This window comes from Phalacrocorax aristotelis, chromosome 12 (assembly GCF_949628215.1).
Source record: "Phalacrocorax aristotelis chromosome 12, bGulAri2.1, whole genome shotgun sequence".
In the NCBI taxonomy this organism is placed as follows: Eukaryota; Metazoa; Chordata; class Aves; order Suliformes; family Phalacrocoracidae; genus Phalacrocorax; species Phalacrocorax aristotelis.
The window spans coordinates 8,216,282-8,240,705 of NC_134287.1; the positions used below are offsets into that span (position 1 = coordinate 8,216,282).

Sequence of the window (24,424 nt, forward strand, 5' to 3'; positions counted from 1 at the left end):
GAGCCAAAACGAGGCGAATTGATCGTTTGACTTTTGGAGGAGCCATGTGATCTCTGCGTGCGGGTGATCCGGCATGCATCAGTGGGCAATGCTGCAGTACACGCCTGATGATGAACTCACTCCACACTATTTCCCCTCCCCTGTCCGCTCCAAGAGCAAAGACGTTGGAGCCTACCCCACGTTAACTCCCATCGCTCTACAAAAACGGGCTCATTTTTAGCAGCTCTCTTGCTAGGCTAGCCTCAGAACTCACTCTACCTTCTGAACTGTGACACTTGGCCACACCAATGGCTTCCCTGCAGTGGGCTACACTATGAAATTATTATTCCAGCATTTCACACCACAAGCTTTAGTGCAAAAACTGGACTTATATTTCAAACAACTTTTCCAATTCTTGCATTTGAAAAAATACTGAAAACATATCTAGTTAACATCATGTTAATGGTATTTGTATTCTCTACCATCTGAGGGAGCTGCCACTGCAGGTGACTACTTAAGAAGCGATGCTTCTCTTCATGTTTGCCACAATTTACCACTAAGGCCATGAATGATTTGGATTGTAAACTGTTTCACAATTCCAGCACAAAAGATTCCAAAGCATTTCATAAGTGCAAGTGCAGTTTGTTTCATAACTCTTATCCTGGTGAACACTCCTTACAAGCTTAACATGACAGGACATGAATGAAGACCTCAAGGCTGTAATTCTTTATGCAGAGTATCAATCACCAAACCAACACACACTTGGGGTGGAACTACAGCATGTGACACTACACAGAATACAAGTGCAGGGGAATTTTGATTAAGGATGCCAGGTCAAGTAGTAAATGTTAAAAGATTTCTATTACATCTTCACTGCTTGTACACTGGGAGGACCCCAGGATGATTCAGTTCAGAACGGACCTCAGTTCTCCAGCCCAACCTCCTGGCTCAAAGCAGGGTAAGTTATGAGGCCAGACCAGGTAGCTCAGGGCTTCACCTAGCCTGGTCTTGAAAACCTCTGAGGGTGGAGGCTGCAGAGCCTGTTCCATTTGACTGCCATCACCGCGAAAAAGTTTTTCCTTATAACCAGTCAAACCTGAGAAGGAGTTTCTAAAATCTGTGTGGGAGCCCTTCCAGTATTTAATGAACTCACCTTCACAGGTAGCACAATTTGCTTTCTCAAGATTCCAAACCCAGGGCTCCAAAAAGTAGAAACATCTCCATCAAGTTGACCGAACTTTGGAAATGATTCTGCCTATCACCTGATCAACCGTCCTTACTGCAGAGCTTTGAGAACTGATCTCCAGAACACACTTAGAGACACTCAGCTGTAAATCAGTTTATGAGTTAACTATTATATTACTCTTTCTTCAAAGTCTCTTTTGCACTTAAAAAAACCCAAGAGTAATTATTTTTTAATTCATGGCTTCATTGACATGCAAAGTCATTTTGGGTGGTAAGAGAAGCAGAAATGACAACAACTCCACAGTGCTTGCCTAACTGAGGACTAAAGAAGCCTGTTTACATGTAGTTTAACACTCAAAAGAAACTCTGAACAGCTGAAATGCCTTATAAATAGCTCAGACCCAGAGGAAGTGCAAACGTCTGCATTGTGAATTGTAGATCTTAATTACAGACAATGGCTGGTACAGCAAGTAGCACGGAAAAAAAGTGAAACAGTTGCACTGTTCATGGTTGGCAATAATTCTTCAGGAAAATATTTACTATCAATCAGTTATGAGAAAAGGGACTCTGCGCTCATAAAACAGCACGTTGCTTCTCATACCAGGACCATTTTGCTTCAGCATAATCTGAATTTAAACAGCTTGTTTCCTGCGGATATAATTTTGGAAATAAATAAAACAAGTCTATCAAAATCTGGAGAATGTGTATGGTGGAGTGGGGTGGGGGGAGCAGGAATATCACATTTCTTTCTCAGTCATTTGCAAAGAGGTTATTAGACCAAGGGGAAGCTAAAGCATAAAGATTGTCTTGACCTAAAAAAAAAAAATAAAAAATGAGAAGCTCACAATTAAGATAAAAGCAGACCTATTGCTACGAAAGGAAGATCATCAGTAGGTCAAAGCTTTTGTATAAGCCTCCGATGTTGTTTTCTACTTGTGCTGTCTAAATACTAAGTATTCACAGTTTCAATGCACCTTTTGAACATTAACTAATCCCAGTAATGTCCCTGCAATACCCGCCATTCACATGACCCCTTTTACAGGGAGGACACCTACAACAGAAGGGTAAAATGACATGCTTAAACCTCTGTTAGCCAGTGCCTGAGGTAGCATTTATCCGGTTTGCAACAGCCTCAAAAACTGTTGTCCCAGAGAAAGGTATACCAAGCCACAAAAGGGGACATTGCAGCTGAGGGGTTTGGAGCTGGAAGCATGTCCACTAACAGCCCCTCTGCATCATTACACAGAAGATTAATACTAAAAATTGAAGTCTGGAGAAACATACTTTCTCATTAAAACAGTGGAAAGAGTATCAGGAAACTGAATGTAGCTAGTCAAATAATATTTGTTCATTATTAAATTGCTCTAATTTCAATCTCAAGAACTGGAAAGGCTTCAAAAGTTCTGGAAAACTACGCATTATCTGAAGATATACCGACTCAGTGGTATATCACAGCAGAATTCTGAGATGGTTGTGTTGTTCATGCAAAGTAAATGCAGGGACACTCTCAGGAAAGAGAAGCCATCAATCTGTGACATAAAGGGAGTTGAGAGTACAAGTGGGACACTCTTCAGCTCAATTTGTCCTACTGCCAACTGGAACATCCAGCCTGGAACCCGAAATGTTTGTTTATTAAAGGGTACTCGTGGTTTCTCCTTTAAATTCATATAAAAATTCTGAGCTCAATGTTATTATTGTGCAGACTATTTTTATTCTAAAAATTTGGAAGTAGCGATGCAGAAAGAACTGACAAAGGAAGGTAGATTTCAATTACCAGCTATTTCCCCTACTCCTTGCTTTAGCTGAATCATCCTTGAATGTAAAATGTGTAGCTATAGCTAAATAATACTATGCATCTTTGAACGAAAATTTCACATGGCATACCTGAAGTGCCAAGGCCTCTTCTGTGTTTCCAGAATTGAGCAGAACACGGCTCTGTCCCATTGTACGCTACAAACAGCTTGCTGAGCAGGCAGAACATTACTACATCCTTAAGTAGGACTTTTCATCCAAGGGTCAAAAAATCATCATACAGTTAAACTTCACAACATTTCTGCAAGGAGAGTATTATTCAGCTCACTTCTTCAAGAGGACCAAGAAAAGCCATCATGGTCACAGAGAATAAAATCACAGTGCTAGAAATAAAGGGTATGAACCCCTTCTAGTTTCCTAGTTCAAATACTGTAACCACTGCAGCATGCACATTTAAATGTATGATGCAGCAACTAAAGATACCCTAGAAGATATAACATGCTTAAAAGACCCTAAGAAGCCCCTTAGTCTGCTGGGACTTTAAAAAGCAGGACCAGTTATATCATGTGGGTAGCAAGGAGTGGCCTGAAACAGAAGGCTATTTTTTCAAGGGCAGTGTGCTTGGTTGCGTTTTTCTTCCTCCAATTTCACTTATCTCAGGAAAAGATAAGAGGCAGAGAACTTCTCCCAGCTGCTGCTGAGTTCAGAACTAAGTAGAAACCTGGGGATGCTGTATGTCATTTAGAAGGTGTCTTTGTGCTGTCTCTGGCAGGTATGCCATAGGGTGCCTATCTCTGGCACACATAGGAAAGAATCAATGTGCAAAATGAAACTGAGAACACTTCTTTATGTAGCAGATACAGATGAATTGGAAATGACTGCAGGAGTTAAACAACAGTAAAGACCTATCTAATGAATCCAGGAAATGGGTATTGACTGTAGAACTCTGTGAGATCAGCTGTACGCCAGCCTCTTGCTGGGAAAGAAAAGAGCACTTTGAATCAGAAGGATATTTCCATGATCAAGGGAAATGCAAAATCTCACGGACTCCAAGTGAACAGCAAAACTCAAATCTAATACAGCCCACATTATGAAAGGGTGAAAAGGTAAGACCTCTGTCTGAAAAATAGGAATATACATATAATCCATTAAACCAACAACTTAGCCAATGAGACTGGAGGAGACACATCAGAGCATCCCCCACTGCAAAGCAAACAGAAAGTGTGAAGGTCACCACAGAAAGTAAGTGGTTCTGGATGCAGAACAAAAGAGAAACTTGTTTGCACACCCAAGAGCATCACAAGAATCCTAGTGACATACCAGATGCCAGGGGATTTTTAACTGTGCTCCTCTCTAATTGAGGATGAAGCACACACCAACACCATTATCTGGCCTGAAGATACTAGCTTACAAAATATGGAACAAACAATAGGAACAGATGCTCGTTTGGCCAGATTTCAATAAGCCTCATTAAAACCAAACACCCTGTCTTTGGAGCTCAGGTTCATGCTACATTTCTACCTTATTTAAGCACCTAGCACCAACTCCTGAGAAAGCTGTCCACTTGTGATTGCACACCAGTAGTATCACAAACAGAAATCCTCTCACAGCCATTTTTTTGTTTCTATAGAGACAAGCAGGAGGATTATATGTGTGTGTGTGTATGTGTACACGTATATAAAAACACAATTAGAGATTGTATTTCCTTTTTGAAAACATTAGGTAAAATATGCATCAGACCTGTTGATCACTCAAATGCAATAGGCAAAAAGATGCCAAAAGATTAATGGAAAAACTTCTGAGGATGGAAGAGGACTGATGTTACAGATCACACAGGTGTCATCTGTGCGTCACAATATATAATTTTTAATTCAAGATCCCACCTCTTTAGTCAAAACATGTGCACACTTGAAACAATTTCTACTGCTCCTTATTTGCTTCTACCCATATATGCCCAAGTTCCATCAATGGCGTTCCAGAGGACAAATACCAGAAAAACACAGCTAAGGAGAAAATACAAATATTCATCAGAACATGATATTCTAGTTTTATTTTTAAATGCCTGACTAAAACTAGATAATCCATAGGTTCACAAAAGCCACTGAGCACCTGGCTGCACAATCATCATAACATTATACAGAAAACCGGGCAGACAAGGTTTCCTAACAAACTCAGGCTTCCTTGAGTGGTCAAAGACGACAGCAGCCCTATGCTACTGTCTGTACTTGAAAATGCATATATGTTTATTAAAAAAAACTTATTTTCCCTCCATTTTAGAAAGAATTCCAGTTGTTAGATTGGTAAATTACACCTGACTGTCCTGTACAGAAGCATTCCTTCACAGAGAGCTTGATGGATGGACAGTGTTTCAGTCTGAAAAAAGATACTTGATATTTCAATAGTGATGCATGTGGCCCCAAGGGAAACCGCACATCATTCTTTGAACAAACTTTAGAGGGATCAAGCACACGATCAGCGAATAGCATTAATACACTCTTAACAGAGCACAATTTTCTTTTTTGCAAGTAGGTGCAGAATCAGAAATCCTGTTTTCGGAAAAAACATCGTCCCTTGCGGACTGACTGATGCTTCTGACAAGCATGTTGCAATGCTGACTGTGGCTTCCAGTCAGGGCTGATACTGCACTGCAAAAATCAGAAAAGGTAAATCATGATTTCCAAAGTACTCCTTTTTGTCTTTCAATGACAGTTTAAAAAAAAAAATGTAAACCCCTTTTCCAAAACTGTTGTAGATAATAAAACCCAGTTATACTTTCCAGTATTCACCCTCTTGACAAAACATTTTAAAGTCCAAGGCTGTAAGACACATAAATCATGGAGGATAAAACTCACCATGTGTGTAAGGCTAGGAGAAGGCCTCTGAACTCCTTAAATCCCATTTAAGCCCTTCACCTAGGGAACATTTAACAGTTGTGCCATTTGCCTATGCCATCGCTGAGCCATCTGCATTTAGCTAACTGGATTTATAAATGCTTCAGTACTTCTGGAATTTGAAAGACAAGCTTTCTCAGAACCTATTTCATTTTGGTTTGTAGCTGGGAAGGCAAAGGAAAGGAGTACAACAGCCAGGCAAGCTAGTACTAGGGGAAATATACCCCCAGAAAAGTCCATATGTTTTTTTCATGTATATATAAAATAAATATATGAGTGTATATATATGCATGTATACATATGTTTTTTCGTGTGTGTAGTGTGATGGCAGATTGTCCTACAGCATAGAGACACAATACTTTAAAACATATGCTTTATCATCTCCAGGGTGATGGTTCAAATTTACCCTCAATAACTTGAAACAAGTGTTGCTCTTCCTGCTTTGAGCCCTACCCAACACCTCTAACCATAATCCCACTGAAACAAAGTTTTAGGAGAATGTATTATTTGGGGCATTAGCATGTTAAAAGTATGTCATTTCAGCTAAAAGGGGCATCACGTAAATTAGCTGTAGTTATTGCACATCCTTGCTCCTTAGTAAGATGATCAGGTCAAACAAAATGCTATAAAGCAGATGGGGTTGAATAGGCTTATTCTAGCTAGCTTGCTGTGAGCTGCTTCATGGCATCAGACTGATGCTGTACACTGATATAATTCAGTCAGAGCTGCTCTGGTAGCTTGCTCAAAGAGTTTCACCTACTTTGTATCATAAAGCACCTTAGGAAGCAGTGTGTGATACCAGTCGTCTTAAGCTAAGAATGGAAGTGTCATTATTAAATATTACCAATAATAAAGTACCAAGATTGGTAGCTTCTCTCAGAAGTGCTTCTCCACTGGAGGTAACCTGGCATGTCAAGCACAGTTTACGAGCACTACGCCACCTGCAAGCACCATGACAAACTTTTAAGATGGCCAATTCTCCAACAGGAAAAAAACTAATGGAACATCCAAATTTCACCAGCAAACTCCCAGCAAAGATTTAGCTGGGAAATTATCTTAAAGGTCAATACAAAAGCGGGGCCGGAAGGGACAAGGCACCTTTAACAACCATTCAAAAGGACTTCAAGAAGATCAAGGAATAAATAACTGGAAGAGAAAACAGGCTTTTGAGTGGTCAGGTTTGTGGTGACAGAGGAGCAACAAAATGCCAGCTGGTTTTGGTAACAGATGGCTGCGTGCACTGATCTGTCCTGCATGCCCATTCTGAACTTCCTTTCAGTGGAAATACAAAACTTACACAAGGCTAAATGCATCCTTCACACAGCCCTTCTATACATATTGCATCACGGTTCAAATGTTTTCCATTCACAAACAGCTCTGCATGTATGTTATTTTACTCTAGCTACACTAAATGTTAAGAAAAGAGGGTGGCTAATGGCACCTCATCTTTTCCCATTGCATCTACTACAATCCTCAAGGAATGACCTTTCTCTGATGGGCTAATATATCCATTTTCTTACCATTCTGACTGCCACATCTCCCTTCTCCCGTTCCCTTAAATACAGCGTTCACTGCGTTTTAATTGAAAGGTCTTTCTTTTTGCACCTCCTCTCTGGTAGCTAAGAAAGGGAACCATGATACAAAGAGCTCTCATGGAATATTTTTAGCATATATCTGGGCAATTATCATTTGAAGTTGCCACAGCTAATTACATGGCAGGCATAGGTCATCCCACTGGAAAAGACCATCAGCAGAATGAACCCTTCAATCCTAGATAGCACAGGACTCAAGTAATCATTTCCAGCAGAAAAAAAAGAGTAAGTCTGAAAACTCTACACTGCAGGAGAAGAAAAGCCTACCCAAAATACTAGCTTTCTGTTTAAATATTTTTTTCTAACTAATTTTTAACAACAACTTTTTTTTTTTTATTAACAACGAACAATCTGCTAAAAAAACCCTCAAAACCAAAGCTGTTCTCTTACTTACTTTGGCCACACAATTTTCAGTCTTCATAGCAGTGCTTCCTAGACATACTGTTTCCTGGTTTAAGCACAGTCTGGCACAGCTGTTGTAGGTCTGCAGAAAGATTAAAATTGTTATGAATAGAAGAACACGATTTTCTTTCAGGCATCACATTTTTGGCACAGGAACCCACAACAACTCTACTACATTACCTTTTTCCTAAGGTGTAAATGTTTTGAACCAGAATATACTAGTTTACAGCGAAAGCCTATGTTGAGGGCATGCGTGTCCTCTGAGAAGCTATATACAATTTTACAGTTCTGAGATACAAAGAAAAAAACAAAAATATTTTTATCCTCTTTTCTTTTGAAAAAGGAAAAAATATCTGATCTCAGTTGTTTGGTCTTTCACAAAATGCTGCATAACTGAGCAACTAAAGCAAGGGGATTTCTACATGCTAGTTACCGTAGCTAATGTCAAATGTTAATAAACATCCCGTCTTTATCAGGTAAAAATACACGGGGACAGTACAAAGGTTATAAAAAGAAGGGGGCAAATGTAGACCACATCTCACGTCAATTTAATTCTCCCAATTTTGGAAAGCTTTTTCTTTTGAAGTAGAATGTCTTTTTTCTTTAACTCATGCACTGTACTGCCCAGAGGACCCTCAGCTGAGGCTGCAGACTTTCGAGTCTCTGCAGAACACCTTACTCGTAGTTTCCCCCTTTTTTAAGGGCAGTATATGAACAGACCTTATGAAGTGTGCTTAAAATTGTACTTTGGTTGATTTGGCTATTTAAACTAAGATGCCTGAAGCATTCAGGAGTTTCTAATGGAGGTGTCGTGTCCCCCCCCAGCTTTCAACATATTTTAATTACTACTTGATTAAGCTCACATTTTCTAGCAGGAGGAGTAGCACAGTAGCACCTAAGAACTCCAGCATTGGATTAAAACCCCAGTGCCTGTCACCATTTACAGAAAACTGCTCCCAAGCAAAAGTGGCAGACCAAAAGCAAGCACAAACTTGCTTTGTTGCAAGAGTAGTAAGTGGACCACAGAGAAGATGTTGCTACCTCAAATAGTTACGTAGGGAAAACCCAAGAAGCAGGTTGAAAGAGAATGATATTAAACTTGCTGAAAGACATTTCCAAGAGCACTAAAGTAAAACATACTAACATCCATGGTATTTTTAAGATTGCCTTAAGGTGAGGATGCACAAAGATTTGTAGCGAACTCCTGTCAGTTCTCTTCCTGTAATATTCACTGGCGATCTATAAAGATCCTTCTTTCAGGGCTTGCTACGTATTTGCCTTTGTTTGATTTGAAACTAATTCAACCCCAAACCTGCCATAGGTTACAAAACCTGCGTGCAACACTAGTATACTAAGCGCTCTTAACCTCTCCCCCTCTGCTCCAAAGCTACATCATCAGCGCCAGATTCCCTCAGCGCTAAGCACCAAACGAATGATCTCCCCTATTTGCCCCTCTGCCACATGCCTGACTGCGCAAGGTGCAGGCAGTAGCGACACACAAACCAGCAGAGGAACACATTGCAAAGGACATCAGAGGCAAGAATGCAAAGAAATGAAAAGGGAGTTATGCTGAGTGATAGGAGATATATCCACAAACTCGGTGTTCCATACAGTTTCTAGCTCAGGAAGACACTAAGCACCAACTGATGGGAACTGAGTGTTCACGATCCGTTTATGACGTTATTCACTGAAGTTCTTTTGATCCTTATTCAACACTCCTTACTGCCCACCATGGGACATACTGATCTGGCACAGTACAGACACTCTTGCGGAAATTTAGGAAATCGCGGTCCTTTCCACCTTACGTCTTTACAGACCCCCTTTAAACTTCATCATGAAACAGAAACAAAAAGGAGCACAGAAGCCCTATCTTCTCAATCATTTTAGCAGTTGATGTTTTCATTCTCAGTGAGCTCTCTAACCAGAAAACAACCAGTGACAGACAGGAATGCAGAATATCCTGACTCCAGCAGATCTGCTTACAAGTTATAACATTGATATCTACTGCAACTAGCAGTGAACTAGCACTTTCTGACTCTGTATCCAGAAGGAGAAACAGAAGAATTCCAACATATGAATCCCTTCAAAGTGCCGTGCAGATGAACAGGGTGCATCTTTCGGCAGGGGAGGTTCAGATTCAAACTGCGTTTAGGCCACAAGCAAACAGAAATCTGATGGACTCAACTTAGCCTCTTGCAAATGTTTGCCAACATCATAAAACCATTGCTCTGGTATGCACAGCACTTTCTCCTCAAAAGAAAGACCAGAAGGGCATAAACTATAACAAATTGTGGCTCAGATGCAGCGACCCAGCTGGTGGACAGAAAGTTTGACACCATCTGCCTTGTACTCGCGTTCGGACAACACCATGCAAACCTCATTTTATAAGTATCATGCTAAATTCAACCAGATTTTGAAGATGAAAACCCATGAAAAGTTTATATGATTCTTTGTTCATTGTTTACTTTTGTGTAATGTAACACATTTATCATAAATCTGCAACTTCTTTCATTTGCAATTTAATTCCTAAAATTCCAGTAGCAGTATTTCTGCATGAGGAGCCCTGACTGAAGAAAGCTACTAACTCCACTTTGCAGATGAAAAGCTCAGCCACAAAAACAATTTACTGAAAGCAACAGGGAAGCCTGTGGCTCCGTGAACTGAACCACGAACCAAACTCAGATCTTGTCAGTCTTTTTTCCTCCCAAGACAGGTATGCACAAAACTTGGTAGCAAGCCAGCTTTTTAAAATCCAGGCTTACCACAGGCTTTCTCTCACATTTATAAATGGGAAAGAGCAGACAATCCAAATACACAATGTGAAATACTAAATGCTAAATCTAAAAACCCTAGAACCTTCTGAGAACAAAGCTCCACTATTCAAAAGTTGTACATCAGAATGTAGATGCAAATAATTATTTGAATGTATTGCTTAATTTTTATTATTTTCATCCACACAGTACATCTTAGTGTGAACAGCACCAACTGAATTTCCAGCATAACTTGTTCATCAAGTCCCACAATACCAGGACGAGCAACACTTGATGGAACTAGTAGAGTATAAATTTGAAGCAGATAAAATTAAACACTTCTTCACACAGCAGGCAGTGACCTTGTGGAGCTCACTGCCCCAGGACACCATGGAGAGTAACAACATCAGCATGCAGAAAAAGGGATTAAACAAACTCACGGACAGCAGGTCCACAGAGTACTCGGCAGAGATATCCCCCAGACATCCCTAGTGCAACAGCAGTAGATGCTGCAGGAGCGGGAGGAGAACGGAGCACAGAGAGTGGCCAGACCCATTTGCTCTCATTCAACAGCATCTTCCACTGACAGTGCTGGAGTCAGCACTGGATGAGCAGATGTTGGGTCTGACTTACCTGGGCATTCCCATGCTTTCAGTACCTCTCTGCCCTTTCACAACATGCCAGTGATACTTAAATCCCCCCTTCCCAACCTTTTCAGCCACAGAAAGGAGACGAGAACATGCTTTTACTGTGAGAATCAACTTTTACACATGAAGTGCCAAATTACCTGATGACCATTTAGTCCTTCAGCAGCTCTTTGTTTCTCCATAAAAGTAGCAGGGGGGGAAAAAAAAACCCCAAAATTAAAAGGAGTATGTATAATGGATTCAACCCGTCAGGATGCAGATTTGAGAATAAAACATACAGTGATCTTCAGTTCAATGTCCATTACTATGTTCACAAAGTTACAAAGTTCTTCTGCTGTTATTTTCATATTCTCACAGAAGAATGCATTATTAGCCTTGTGGGATGAATAAAAAAGGTAAAGAAGATTCATGTGCATGTTCTACAATATGTTTTAAAAGGTTTCAAGCAAAAACACAGATGAAAGCCTAGTTCTGCCTTAAAGTCCAGGGGGAAAAAAGAGGTAATGTCACTCTACTTAATAGGTCTCAATGGAAACGTAGTGATAATGTTGCAAAGCTGCATCTGGCTCATGAAGTCAAGTCATGAGAAGCCGGGAGAATATATTGTGAAGGTAGTACTATCTGGCTGCCCTCTTCTAACATTCCTCTGTAGGCATGCAGCTGCTGGCTATTGTGAGACACAAAATTACTGCTGGACTTGGAGATTTGATTTCACCTGGTATTGTTATATTTGTGTTTGTACACTAAGAGTTACTAGTGAATAGACCTAACGAAGTAGAACGGATGTCATATCATCAAGTAATAATGCAGAGTCCTACATTTCAGGTGAAACATTTGATGGTGTCTCATGCTACACTGGTATATCAGAGTACCTCCTTTGGTTTGTTCTGATGCCTATGGGAACATTAACTAACCTGGAAGAAAACCAAGAAATTCAAAACCAGAACCAACCCTCAGAAAAGCAAATTTCTCAAGCTCACCTTTAAAGCTCAACCTTTTTATGAATCTTATCTAATTTGCACCAAAACTGTTCAAGTTTCTCCCCACCTTTCATCAAGATGAGGTTTCTTCGCCAAGGAAAAGCTGTCTGAAATGGTAGCCTGGTGCAACGCCACAGGCAGATAGCTTTGCGTTGGAGTGCTTTAATATGTTTTTATACTGCATATAAAGCATGCAAACATAAACCAGTTTGTTGAAAACTACCCTCTTTGTGGAAGCTGGCTGTAATTCTGAACAAGTTTTCAATTTTCGCACTGCTGCTAGGGTAAAACATTTTAAAGAGTTTAATTTTTACAGTGGCTTCAATGACATGAGATTATCTAACAAAGTAATGGTTAATCAATAGAGGGCTTAGTTGTCAGGTGAAACATATAACACACTAAAAGGGATTGATTGCAAGGCTCCTCCTTATTTACTGGGAGGTATATATTTAAAATGACACAAACTTGTTACCAAGCTGCATTCCTTTAACCTTGCAAAAGCCGTTTGAGAACAGTGTTAAGCAGCCCTATAGCAAAACAAGCTCTAATGAAAAAAAAACAAAAAAAACAAAAAACACAAAACAAAACACACAACCCACCCCTACAAATATATGGCAGCACCAAATCATGTCAGAAGCAGGGGAACCACAAAGCTGCATTCACTCTCAGCCAAAAGCTTAAAATGCCACAGAGATGCTAGACTATGGTTCACTAAAGATAGAGCTGTATCTGATCTCATTCCGTAAGTGTCTTTGGTTACATTTTTCTTTTTAAAGAAAGTATGATCCTGCTTTCTGACATAAACACATAAACATTTCTACTCTTGTCTGCATAGCTCTGGACGAACGCTGAATGCCAACCTGAAGCCTTGAACCTCAGGCAGAACTTGGTGTATGTGCACACGTGTGCAGCTTTTCCACCAACTGAAATCCATTTCTTAGGCCGTTTATTCGAAGAATCCCCAGTCCCTGAACAAAACTCCACTTTTTAATAGAAGCTGCAACCCAGGAGTTCAATAAGATTTCCCCCCCAATAGTTAATAATTACATGATTTATCAGAGAAAGATAACACTAATAAAAACACAGCAAAAAGACAAAACCCATACCCTCCCTTCAAGTCATTTTCAGGGAAAAGATTATTAAACTGTTCTTTTTGAACAAGGGCTTTTGTAGCTAAGCACAAATTGCCAAGCGGTTAGAAAAAAAGTTATTAGACTCAGAAGAATTCAGCAGAAGTGGGAAGTTATATAAACAAATCACTCCAGCAGTTTTGGAAAGATCGCTTTCATCTTACTTAGAGTCTTAGGAGACTTGCATTAATTACCCTTTAAAGGTCTTTCACATGGACTACTTAAAATAAATGCAATTTATTTATTTATTTCAAATGAGGTGCTTCTTCTGAAAGAATTAAGTAATCTCAACAAATTTAAAAACGTTTTTATAAGCAGGTAATTAAAAAGATGACTAGAATTAAGTCAAGCTGTAAGACATTACCCAGGATTTGCCATGATTATTTTCTTAAGACGAAATTTTTGTTATCCCTAGTCCAGCCTGGGGAAGGCTAGTCTCCGTGGAAAGTCATAAGACAAAATAAAGACTAGCCAAACAAAAAACTAGATCATTACAGGATTTTCCCTAAAGCACAGTTTGTCATATTGCAATTACACCTTGCCGACTGTGAAAGCCAGAGTCCTTAATATTGCCACTAGAGGGAAGACGTGTCTCAACACATGGCAATGGTAGTTGGGGAGTGGGTTTTCTTGAGCAATTACCATAACAAAGCTCCCTTGGCTGTGTGTACCTTCTAATTACTCAGTACAATTAAAATGACTTACCTAAAACAAACAGGAAAAAAAAAAAAAGAGGCCCCTAAAACAAAAAACCTCAAGACAATACAAACAAAAAGCCTTACTCCAATCTGCCTGTTATCTGAAATTACATTAGAGCTGAAGATCTTTTTTCCTCATCCATCAATGCACAGGGAGGGAAACAAAAAAAGTATGCCACAATGCCCAAACACCACGGGGTTGTTCAGCGACCTAAAAGCATTAAAACAAACAAAAACAAAGAGCAAGAAGAACTAGATCTCTTGTTAAAGAAAAGAAGAGGAAAAAAAAAAGAAAAAGGAAATGTCGTGGTATTTAGCCATCTGGTCGCTGCTTGAAAACAAATTGTCCTCAAAAGAGCAGAAATACAGTATGTCTTCTCTCAGTTCACTGGCTTATGAATCAGATTTTTTTTTTTTTTTTAATACAGACGTGGTAACGTTAGACTTCTGTGCTGCTGCTGCTTTCACTTCCCTCTTGTCCCACTGTGCAAACATAACCATGGTCATCCCAGTCAGATCCAGTTTTTCCAAGTTGGATGCATTATTCGCAGTATTTTGGGATACATCTTGTTGGGCCCATTGTTCAGAATCCCTCAGGATATTTTTTTCCTGACAGCTACTTGCTGATTTTTAAACCCGTAAATCTTTCATTTTATAAGGCATGTCATTAAGGGAAGATGGCAGCCAAGTGATTTTTCTTTCCATTGACAATTTGTGACATTTTTCCAGCAGCGTGCAAGGTGTTGAAAACCTGGCAGCTGTTACCTCCCGGGATGAAGATCCTTTTTTATCCTCCCTTGACAGTTTAACTCAATGGGTCAGCACCTTTAAAGACTGCAAAGTACCACTGAAGTGGATGGAGGCTTGAATTACTGCTCCCTCCCTAATCAATGTAAACCCTCACTGCAGGTGAAACTCTTCATCTATAGAGGTGCATGGGGGAGGAAAATGTAATGCCCTGAGCCAGATGGTTTTCATCTTGTTTTTTAAAGAAGAAAGGAACAAGCTAACAAGGGGACAGCTACTTTGTTAGCTTCTTGGCCTCTCTCATGGCTTTGGATCCCCAGGGTTCCAGCCACACAAGAGAAAGAATACAGAAAAACATAAACACTTAAAGAAATATAACTAGGGGGCTGGCAACACGCTGCTTTCAAAGAGTTGAGAGCCCTGTTCAGTGCTTTATTTATCACTGCCCACGTTCTTCGGATGGTAAGTGGACATGGACATAAAGGGCAGGGGCAAGCAGACAACACTTGCAATTTACTCAATTACAGAGGAATGCAGAAATGCAGCGGGGTGACAGATTCCTATTAGCACTAATGCTGAAAGAGCCCAGTGGCCTTTCTGCTGCAAGGCGGCATTCCCATTGTAACTTAGACTCTGGTACAACCCGCCTTGGCTAGTTTTTTAGCGTGCATTAAGAGGAATGGAAATTATTTTTGTTGTTGTTTGAGAATAAAGAAAAAAATTAAACAGAAATAATAATCTTAGAAGTTAGATTAAGGATGTACTTCTAGCAATTTCAGCAGGCTTTTCAGCCAGCCACTCCTTACTAGCAAGGATTAATAGCACAAAGAAGAGGTAATCAGGATAGCTTTACAGACCAGGTACATCCTGCCTCATCCAGCTCTCCAACAGAAGTCAAATGTCAACTGCAGCGTCTTCCCCAAAGGGAAGAAAGGAGAGGGAGCTGAAGCACCCTTACTCCCTCCCCACTGCGAAACCTTCCCCACTGGTCAAAGGAGGGCTTCAACTTTGCACAGCAGAAATACTTTTGAGGAGGAGAAACACCCCTGGAGAGGAGCCCTAAGCAGTGGGATGGGGCTACCAGCTGGAAGTAAACGGTTGACGGTTGCTACTGTTTGTCTTTCCTTTGCTCTCCCTTCTTTAACCGCTTTCTGCTTCTTACGATTTGCTTGTGTATTGGCTTTAAACTCTTAAGATCAGACTGTGCCTATTTTAACTTTGAAATAGCACCTAGAGCATGTTTTAGGTGCTACATGTAATTTTACAAAATGATCTCAAATCCATAAGAATAAATTGAGGTAATATTCTGTGCCAAAATGGTAAGAGGGAGAATTCATGAAAATGCTATGGGGCCCTTTTGAACGGGGTAACAGACAGGGATTTTTTTCCCCCGGACTTCCATCTGGAAGATTAGAGAAAGACAACAGAGTCCAACGTGAGGTTTGCAGGAGGTTCGGTGCAGCAGCCTCGCTGCTGCCAGCATTTCCCCACAAGGCACCTTCGCCCACAGACAAACCACAGCAGCAAAAGGCACTTCATTATTGCTCCACCAAAGAGAAGGGAGGGAGGATTTTAAACAACCTGCATTGTGCCTGTCTTCTTTAAAAACCAGCGGGGTAATCAAGTTCAGGGCAGCCCCGGACAGCTGCCCTGTGACCTATTCATGCTGACCCCCACTATTCATCACTTTCCTTAGGACTATGAGGGCAAGCTCCTGGGGAGTGACCACCACAATAGACAGATACGAGCCAACAATAATACGGTTCCTGCAAAAAAACCAGATGGCACTGCAATAAATTTACAAATCTGCATTCATGGCTCTGTTAAAAACACCCAGAAGCTAAAAGGCTGGAGGGGCCCCCAGAGAGCTTCCCCTTCAGAGTTTCTAAAGGCCGGCTCTCCCCACAAGACTATTGAGCTCATGTTCTTCATAAATGAAGAATGGAGACATAGCCCTTAAAATAACAAATGCCTGACCTAATCAATCTAGTGTTTGGGTCTAACGCTAAATGATAGGCACTGAAAACTAATTATGTTTTTTGGCAAGGAAGTTGAATTAAAATGGAAACACACAGGTTAAAAAGGCACTGAAGCATTTGTGAGTCCCTTTGAAAGGGCGGCGCGCACACACACATGCTCACACGCAGGTCTTGAAACAGGAACCTGATTCAATAACTCATGCATTTATTTTTAAAATGAATCAGATTAGTCCCATGTGTGACCTGCTGGTCCATCTGTATGAGCTGGACTTAATGGGCACTCTTCTCACGCTTACTTCAGTTTGAAGTATGAGAGAGATAAATTTAGTTTAATTTTCAACAGATCAAGCTATCCATTTTCCAAATGGACCATCTGGATCAGCCTATTAAAATTAATTTATAACTTTGCAGTGTGAAAATTCGTTTGTTAGCTTAAATAAAGTTGCCAAAAACTTTTGCCACTTGTCATTGTTTCTTCCTGAAGTGTTTTCACACTATGATTTTCAGTTTACCCCTTCAAAATTTAATTTTGTCAGATCAAGCACTCTACAAGAACTGAATGTTTGCATCCTTACTGTCATAGCTTAGGTCTTTTCACTGTTCCAGCCAACAGTGTCAAGTTCATTGCCTTTTTCTATTTCATTTCCCAGTGCTAAGCTCCATGTCTCTCCTGCCTTCCTGCCCCACATGCACCTGAGAGTGGCCATGCCTCCCACTTCCAGCACACCAAGGGGACAGCTCCACTTGTTGAGATTCTGAAGACTCCCTTCTCCAAAACCCATTTTAATCAACAGAAGAATCGCATTTCTCCTAGTAAGAGGTCCATAGCAGAGAGCAATGGGTGTCTTCAGCCCCTGCTTATAACTTCAGATGCTTAAGTAACCATTACACCTTCTTATTAGCTCCATCTTCTGGTATGTCTGTTCCACAAACCCACCTGAGAAAATATTTATGGCTAAGGCTGCATACCAGCACAACAAACAAGGCAAGAAAAGGTAATGCACCTTTACTTAATCTTGTCAGCAGCTGAACATGTCAAGACATCATAGTTCCCTTGAAGTGGTCTGATGCATCACATTAATTTTCCAAAACTAACCGAAAAAGTACTAAATATGTGTGTAGACTTCTCCTCTCCCCACATACACATACATGTGCATGTGGGTCCATGTTCACCAATAATAAAATTTTAACAGCAGTGCCTTAAGGGAAGGATAGAAAATATGAAATTTTACACTCAATATTTACCAAGTTAGTATCTTTCCACTAAGGTACTAGTACAGAATGCAGCCCTTCTTGTGTATTACTGCTATGACAGCATTTGCAGGTCAGATCTTTTTGGTTTTACAAAGTCTGGAGAGATGGAAGACAGGCTAGCCACCCTGCACATGTTCCTGGAGGAGATGCAGATCTTTCCAGTAAGTATCACTCTACTCATTGATTAGGACAGAAGAAAGCACATGGCTGTATATGTGTCTGTTTCCTGCACCTAGCTGGAAAACTTCCCACTGCTGCTTGTCCATCACTAAGAGAGGAGCAATCAGTTTCCAAAATGCACTGACAGCTTCTATTTATGCCTACGTGAAGAACCAGAATTCCTTCTACCACAGGCTAAAAAACATGGTCAGCCACCTCCTATGATCTAGAAAAGACGAACAGTTGCTTTCAGACTACATCTTGCACTTGTCCACAAACACTGTTTTCAACACAAAAGGCTCCAGATAGCAATCAGGACACCCAAGGATTTTGTCCTGCATCTGTCACTGTAAAGACTGAACACAAAGGTGGAGACTGATACAACATCTCAACAATATCCTGAAACACAACTAACCATCTTTGTCGTGCACAATGTCCATGTGAATTACTTCCAATATAGAATATTTGGAGAGTACAAATGTTTTTTTAGGTCTATTATAGGTATCTACGCACCTTGGTTACAATGAATTGTGGGCCTGTGGGAAAGACACTAAGATCCTGTACACTAAGCATACTTCTGCAGACTGAAACATAACAAAGGAAACTCAACTCAGGAAACCATACCTTCTTGATCTATATAACACTATTCCTGAATATTTGTCTCCCCTTAACCAATAATCATGAGGAAGGACTCAGTGCGATGAGAAGGCGCACAGGACAGGTAACTTGTGTTCCTTTTGACCTAACATCTCTTACTACACAATTTTTCTTGGAGAAGAGATATACGCCTTTTCTTATTGAACCTGGAGGTTTGCCATCAACAAGACAACTCTAAGATGAAAAAAACCAGCCAGCAAGGTACCCAGTGCACCAGAAAACCATCTTGGGGATACACAGTAGGAACCAGGTAGCTTTGCCCTCTTCCTCTAGCTCTTGTTTGTTGCTGAATGCCAGAAACATTTTAAGGTTGGTGTAATGTATTTAATCAATTCTACAAGGTAATTTTCTCAGCAATATCTGGGACCTCGTTTATTATCACAGCATATTGCCTCTTGTCTAAAAGACTTAGGCAGACCACGTCTGGTAGATGGACCTGTCTTAGCCACAGAGAGTCCTTCACATGACACCTACTCCCACAAAATCAAGCACTCCTAATAATATATTACTAAAAAAAAACACCCAAAAACAAACAGAAAAAAATCCATCCCACCACTGCTCACAAAACCAACTCTGAGCACACACACTCTATATCAAAAAGATATTTCTTTACCGTGGTTTTGACCCACAATTCCTCTTGGAGTTCACAGCAGTGGGGCAGTGTATTACCACCCTATTCTTCTACCTGAGACTGCTGCTCCTGTAGCTGAGATGCAGAAGAAAATGTGCCAGTTCCTCAGCTGCTGCAATGTGTGGCCTGGGGTATTCACTAAGTCACCCTCATCACTTGTTTTACTCTGATATACCAGGCAGCAAACTTAGGCAGCTGAGGCATGGACATATTTTTGCTTCTTCTGCTGCCTGAAGGTTGCAGTGGGAAGAAAGAGCAAGATGCTATGTAAAGCAGGATCTGAAATCACTAAATCCAACTTAAACCCCCCAGAAATCACAAGCCGGGCCCCCTTTTTTGACCACAGGGATTAAAAAAGCATTTGTTTTGAGTTGGTAAGAAGTTTGCTTTACTATATATAAAAGGCAAACAGATTATGTTTTATCAGGCTTCTCCTTTCTACTCACTAGTAATTTATGAGTGTTAAAGAAACAAAAGCAGGTCATTTTTCAGGTTATTAACCTGGACATCACCCCCAAAAAAATGTACCTTCAAGGGCAATGAAAAGCTTAACTGTTCTAGGACACTTCGAGATTCTTGAACGCATGATCTGAAGCAAGGCAAAATATACCAGAAGCGAGACAGGAATGATTACAGAAGAAAAGGCTGAAGAGGTCTTGATGAACGCCAAATGGAGAAAGGTAAAACTAGAGAGTCACAGCTGACTGCACTGTGCAGAATCTAGATTTCTTTAGAAAGAGTCACAGAATCACAGAATATCAGGTTGGAAGGGACCTCAGGGATCATCTAAGTCCAACCTTTCTGGGAAGAGCAGAGTCTAAACAAGATGGCCCAGCACCCTGTCCAGACAACCCTTAAAGGTGTCCAACGTGGCCAAGTCAACCACTTCCCTGGGGAGATTATTCCAATGGTCGTCAGACTCTCCTGAAAGCTAAATCTGTGTGTCTGATTTTGCTGGGTAAAATGTCACTTGTTCAGACTTCAAAGGAGAAAAGAAAGGATTTCCACGAGCACAAGTCAGACTTCAGCTGCCAGAAGCATTTAAGGATTCAAATAGCTAGAAAGTTTTATTGCATTTTTAAAGAGACTGATCACATACCTGTCTAAGTGAATTCTTCTCGGGAATGATCTTCCTAGGGGGCTCATCATTATTACAGTCTTCTCTCTCAGAGGAATTCTGTGAAAGAAAGTAAGCTTTAATTCAGTTCTTATCCCTAATATTACTCTGCGAGGAGAAAAGAAACAATATTTGTACCACGCAGACTGTAGTACTTTATGCATACACATACCGGAGGCTAACTTGTACTTTTAAGCCAAACAACTTGTTATGGCAGAGAAAGAATTTCTCCTCCTCAATACAACAATGCACCACTGTGCAGGAATCTGTTGAAGAAGCCTGTGCTTTGGGGATTTATTCTGAAACTACCAATAACGGCCACTTTAAAAAGCTGAAATGGTGGTTGGATGAGCATGGCAACACCAGGGCTCCTGAACACCCCAGAATAACTATTTAAAACAGTGGAACCTCTTGAAAACAAAAGGTTGTTAATGGGTGCAACTGTTGTTCTCTATGCCCCTATGCTTTTAATGTGCCTAACAATTATTAATTGCACTTAGTCTGCTTGGTGGCCAAAAATCATAAGAGAAATTATGATAGAGCTGACTTCTGATAAAAGAGGTTGTCAGGAGATCCCTCAAAAAAAAAAAGTTTAGATAGCATATGATATCATGGCTATGTTTTTCACTCCTGCCCCCTGACTCTACATACATGTACAATTTCTAGGAAGACCAATGCTCCAAAACTTAAGCTGCCACCTCCAGAAAAAGAGCATCAGTAACAGAAGAGAAGGTGGACAAGAAGATATACGAAGGCTTTTCCAGCATGAGTAAGGAAGAACACCAGGAGAGTTTTGTCCTGTTAACCTCATGACTAAAACCAGTTATTACTTGCTTTAGAGTAGAGAGAGTCTTTAGTTTATCTCAGGACATGCACAGTCTGTAGAAAACATTTGGTTAATTGGAATGCTGTCCTCACTGCCAAAGTCAGCTACTCTGGAAGACGGCGTTCCTTTGCATGGATTCAGCCACCGTGTTGACAGAGTAATGACAGCCAGCTTTGGAGGAATCCCACACACACATCGAAAATCAGTTTGATCACCACAGTATTCATAGCCTTAGGCCACAATCCCAGGCATTCAGTAGTAAGCAACTAAACAGGTTTTAAAGAGATACAGAAAAACTGCTTAGGGAGAGCTCTGCCAGGAAAAGGGTGGTTTTCCAGTTACTTGCAGACAAGCTCAGGAGCATGTATATTATGGCAGAAGTTTGCATTCTGTACCTCTCTCCCCTCGTCCCCCAAATAACCTGTCCTTCACTGAGCACGGCTCTGCCCAGCTTCTCACAGAGCCAGCTTCCAGCCCGACACCTCAGGAGGCAGAAGTGGCATCTGTTGGCAAAGGAGAAGCTGGGCCCTGCGAACAGCCAGCGTGGCAGAGCAGGGCTAGCAGAAAGCAAGCAGACTGCGGGAAGCCATCAGAAGAGCAGTGTGCTTGTGTGCCCACTGCAGTGGTGCGTGATCAGGCGCCGTCTAGGCAGCTCAGGTTTGCTGGTCTGGTGAAGGGGAAGAAAAGGTACAGCCAAGGAGGTAGGACAAGGGTAGATGCTGTTTGCTGAGAAATGGCAGATAAGGGGAAAAAACAAAAACAAAAACCAAACCACCACCCCAAAAGACCCCACCTGGAACATCATAAATTGGTGAGGAGGATTGTGGTAAATCAAGGCTTGCAGACCAACTAGTGATTTAGTCAGTTTGTTTGTAGTTTAGTGAGTTTGTTTGTTTGTTTTTTTAAACAAGATATAGAACCCACAAGGTACCATGACATCTGGGATGCTGTAACCAGGGTTTTATAATGGAAATCAATCCTAAACAGGCCTGACAAATTGCTGTAAGAGGCCAGCTTTTAAAAGTTTTTGTATGAGGTCTCAGCCAGGACCAAGTTATTACATTAAATCCACCTTAGAAAGGACTGCGATCGTAAAAACATACAAGCTACAATCACATATCTCCAAAAAGGTCAGACATTAAAGCTGCTCTTTTCCACTCATGAAATACAGCTTAGTAAGTGGTTAATTCAAGTAAGGATTTTAATTTTTGCACTTTAGAGAAAAAGACCAAGTGTGATAAACATAAAAATCTGAGGTGAGTTACTATACATTTCCAGGAAATGCATTTTTGGGGGGGTGAGAGAATTGTTTACTATTTCTGGGTGTTTTTTCAACATCCACACCCTTCCCTACAGTAAGTGCCAAAACTATTTCCCCTTCCAAATAATCTTTCTACAACAGTGAAATCTTGCATTCTTCATGCCTTTCAAAGCCATTAAGGATCCTCCCTCAAAAAACATCAAAAAGCAAGAAAATCAGTGCTGCTGGTGAACTGTCAGCCCTCATTTTGAAATTTGTAGTTACTGCAAAGCATCAAGTTATCCACTTTTTCTTTAAGCTGAGCATCTAATTTTAAGAGCAAGCAGAGGACCATTTTGCATTCATTATCTTTATAGGTGGCAAGGCTAAGAGGTTGGCTGAACAAAGACCAGACAAAGACTGCCAAGTGCATATGGTGGTTCACAGCTTGGTGTCTCACCATTCTACAGCACCAACACAGCAGCTCCGATAGCAGACTATTAAAGAGGAGCGCTGCTCATGCACTTTTGTCGGCAAGTAAGTTACGCTTGGTGAAGACAGAATGACTGGAAAGCATTACACTTAAGAAAAAGCACAGATGTTTATAACTCCCGCTCATTTCTCAGGAATAGGAAACCCATCAATTCAGGTGCAGGTACAAGACCCTGCATATTTCAGGACTAACTGTAGCTGCGTGAAAGTGAATTTCACTTTATAGGACAACACTTAGCCATGGCCGTGAGAAGAGCATAACGTAATCGACTGAAACAGTACATCTATATTTCTCCTTGCTGAACAAGGTGGGAGGAGGGATAAACATGCACGAGGTCAGAATAAGGTTTGCTTCAGCAGGACTTCAGTGATGTTCTTGGCCGCAAGAGAGGCAGACAAAGGGAGGAACCACTCTGAGCACCCTCTTGTGGTTACTGAAATGCACGTCTCGGGCACAGATCTGGAAAGAAGCATTTTGTATCCAGACAGTAAGCTGGGTGTAGTCACTGGAATATTAAAGATCTGCAGCAACTGTACTTGACACATGGGAGAGGAACGATGGAATTTGTTAGGGTGAAAGAACTGAAGAAAACCGATGCATACAGAAAGCTGAAAAGCCATACAAACTGCAGTCCACCAGGGAAAATTTTTAAATCCTGCAGGTAAGCCTTCCTTCATAGATTGGCCAAAAGTGTTTGCACTTGCGTGCAGGGGTCTCTCCTTTTGAACAAGTACAAGCAAGGTAAGATGAGAAGTGCTGAAGTCTCCCTCCAAAGCACAGATTGATCAATCTTGGTGAGATAAATACTGCTCCCACCCCGTACCTGTTTCTACAGAAAGGTAAAATTTTTCTTTTTTATTTGCCCAAGGTCACACAATGACAGTGGAAGCACTAGGAAGAGAAGTGAGGAAACCCAAGCTCATAGTTCTTGTAACCTTCAAAATTTCTCTCTGGTAGGAGGTTCCTGTAAAGGGGCTCTGCCCTCCATAGCTCATTTTTTCCTAAAATGGCTACTGTCTGTAATGAGACCCTTTTAAATCGGATTTGCATTTAAAACTTCAACCTGTAATTAACAGAATATGACTCCATGGCAGGTTGTCTTAAAGACCACTACAAAACTATTACTATTTAACTCTCCCCTTGAAGCCTCCACCACTAAACACAACATGCTACAACGCATATGAAATCCCTAGACTGAAGCGTTTGATGGGAGGTGACATGCAGTATTTTGTGTACACAGCCCAGCAAAACACTGCTGGGAGCGAGATATAATACACTGAGAAATGCACTCCCAGGGACTACCAATTGGGCAGAG

General features: G+C 40.8%; 1 protein-coding gene across 6 annotated transcripts in view; it reads right to left on the reverse strand.

Annotated features, from left to right (window-relative positions):
* BTRC (beta-transducin repeat containing E3 ubiquitin protein ligase) overlaps positions 1 to 24,424 on the reverse strand; it is a 119,015-nt gene that overhangs the window by 49,095 nt on the left and 45,496 nt on the right. For 4 of the 6 annotated variants that reach the window (XM_075108314.1, XM_075108313.1, XM_075108311.1 and 1 more), the window contains 2 exons: positions 20,533 to 20,610; positions 7,794 to 7,883 (listed from right to left, as the gene is read on the reverse strand). In XM_075108314.1, coding sequence (XP_074964415.1) covers positions 7,794 to 7,883; positions 20,533 to 20,610 — 168 coding nt within the window. The remainder of the gene's footprint in view (positions 1 to 7,793; positions 7,884 to 20,532; positions 20,611 to 24,424) is intronic. The other 2 variants (XM_075108312.1, XM_075108315.1) reach the window with 1 other exon arrangement.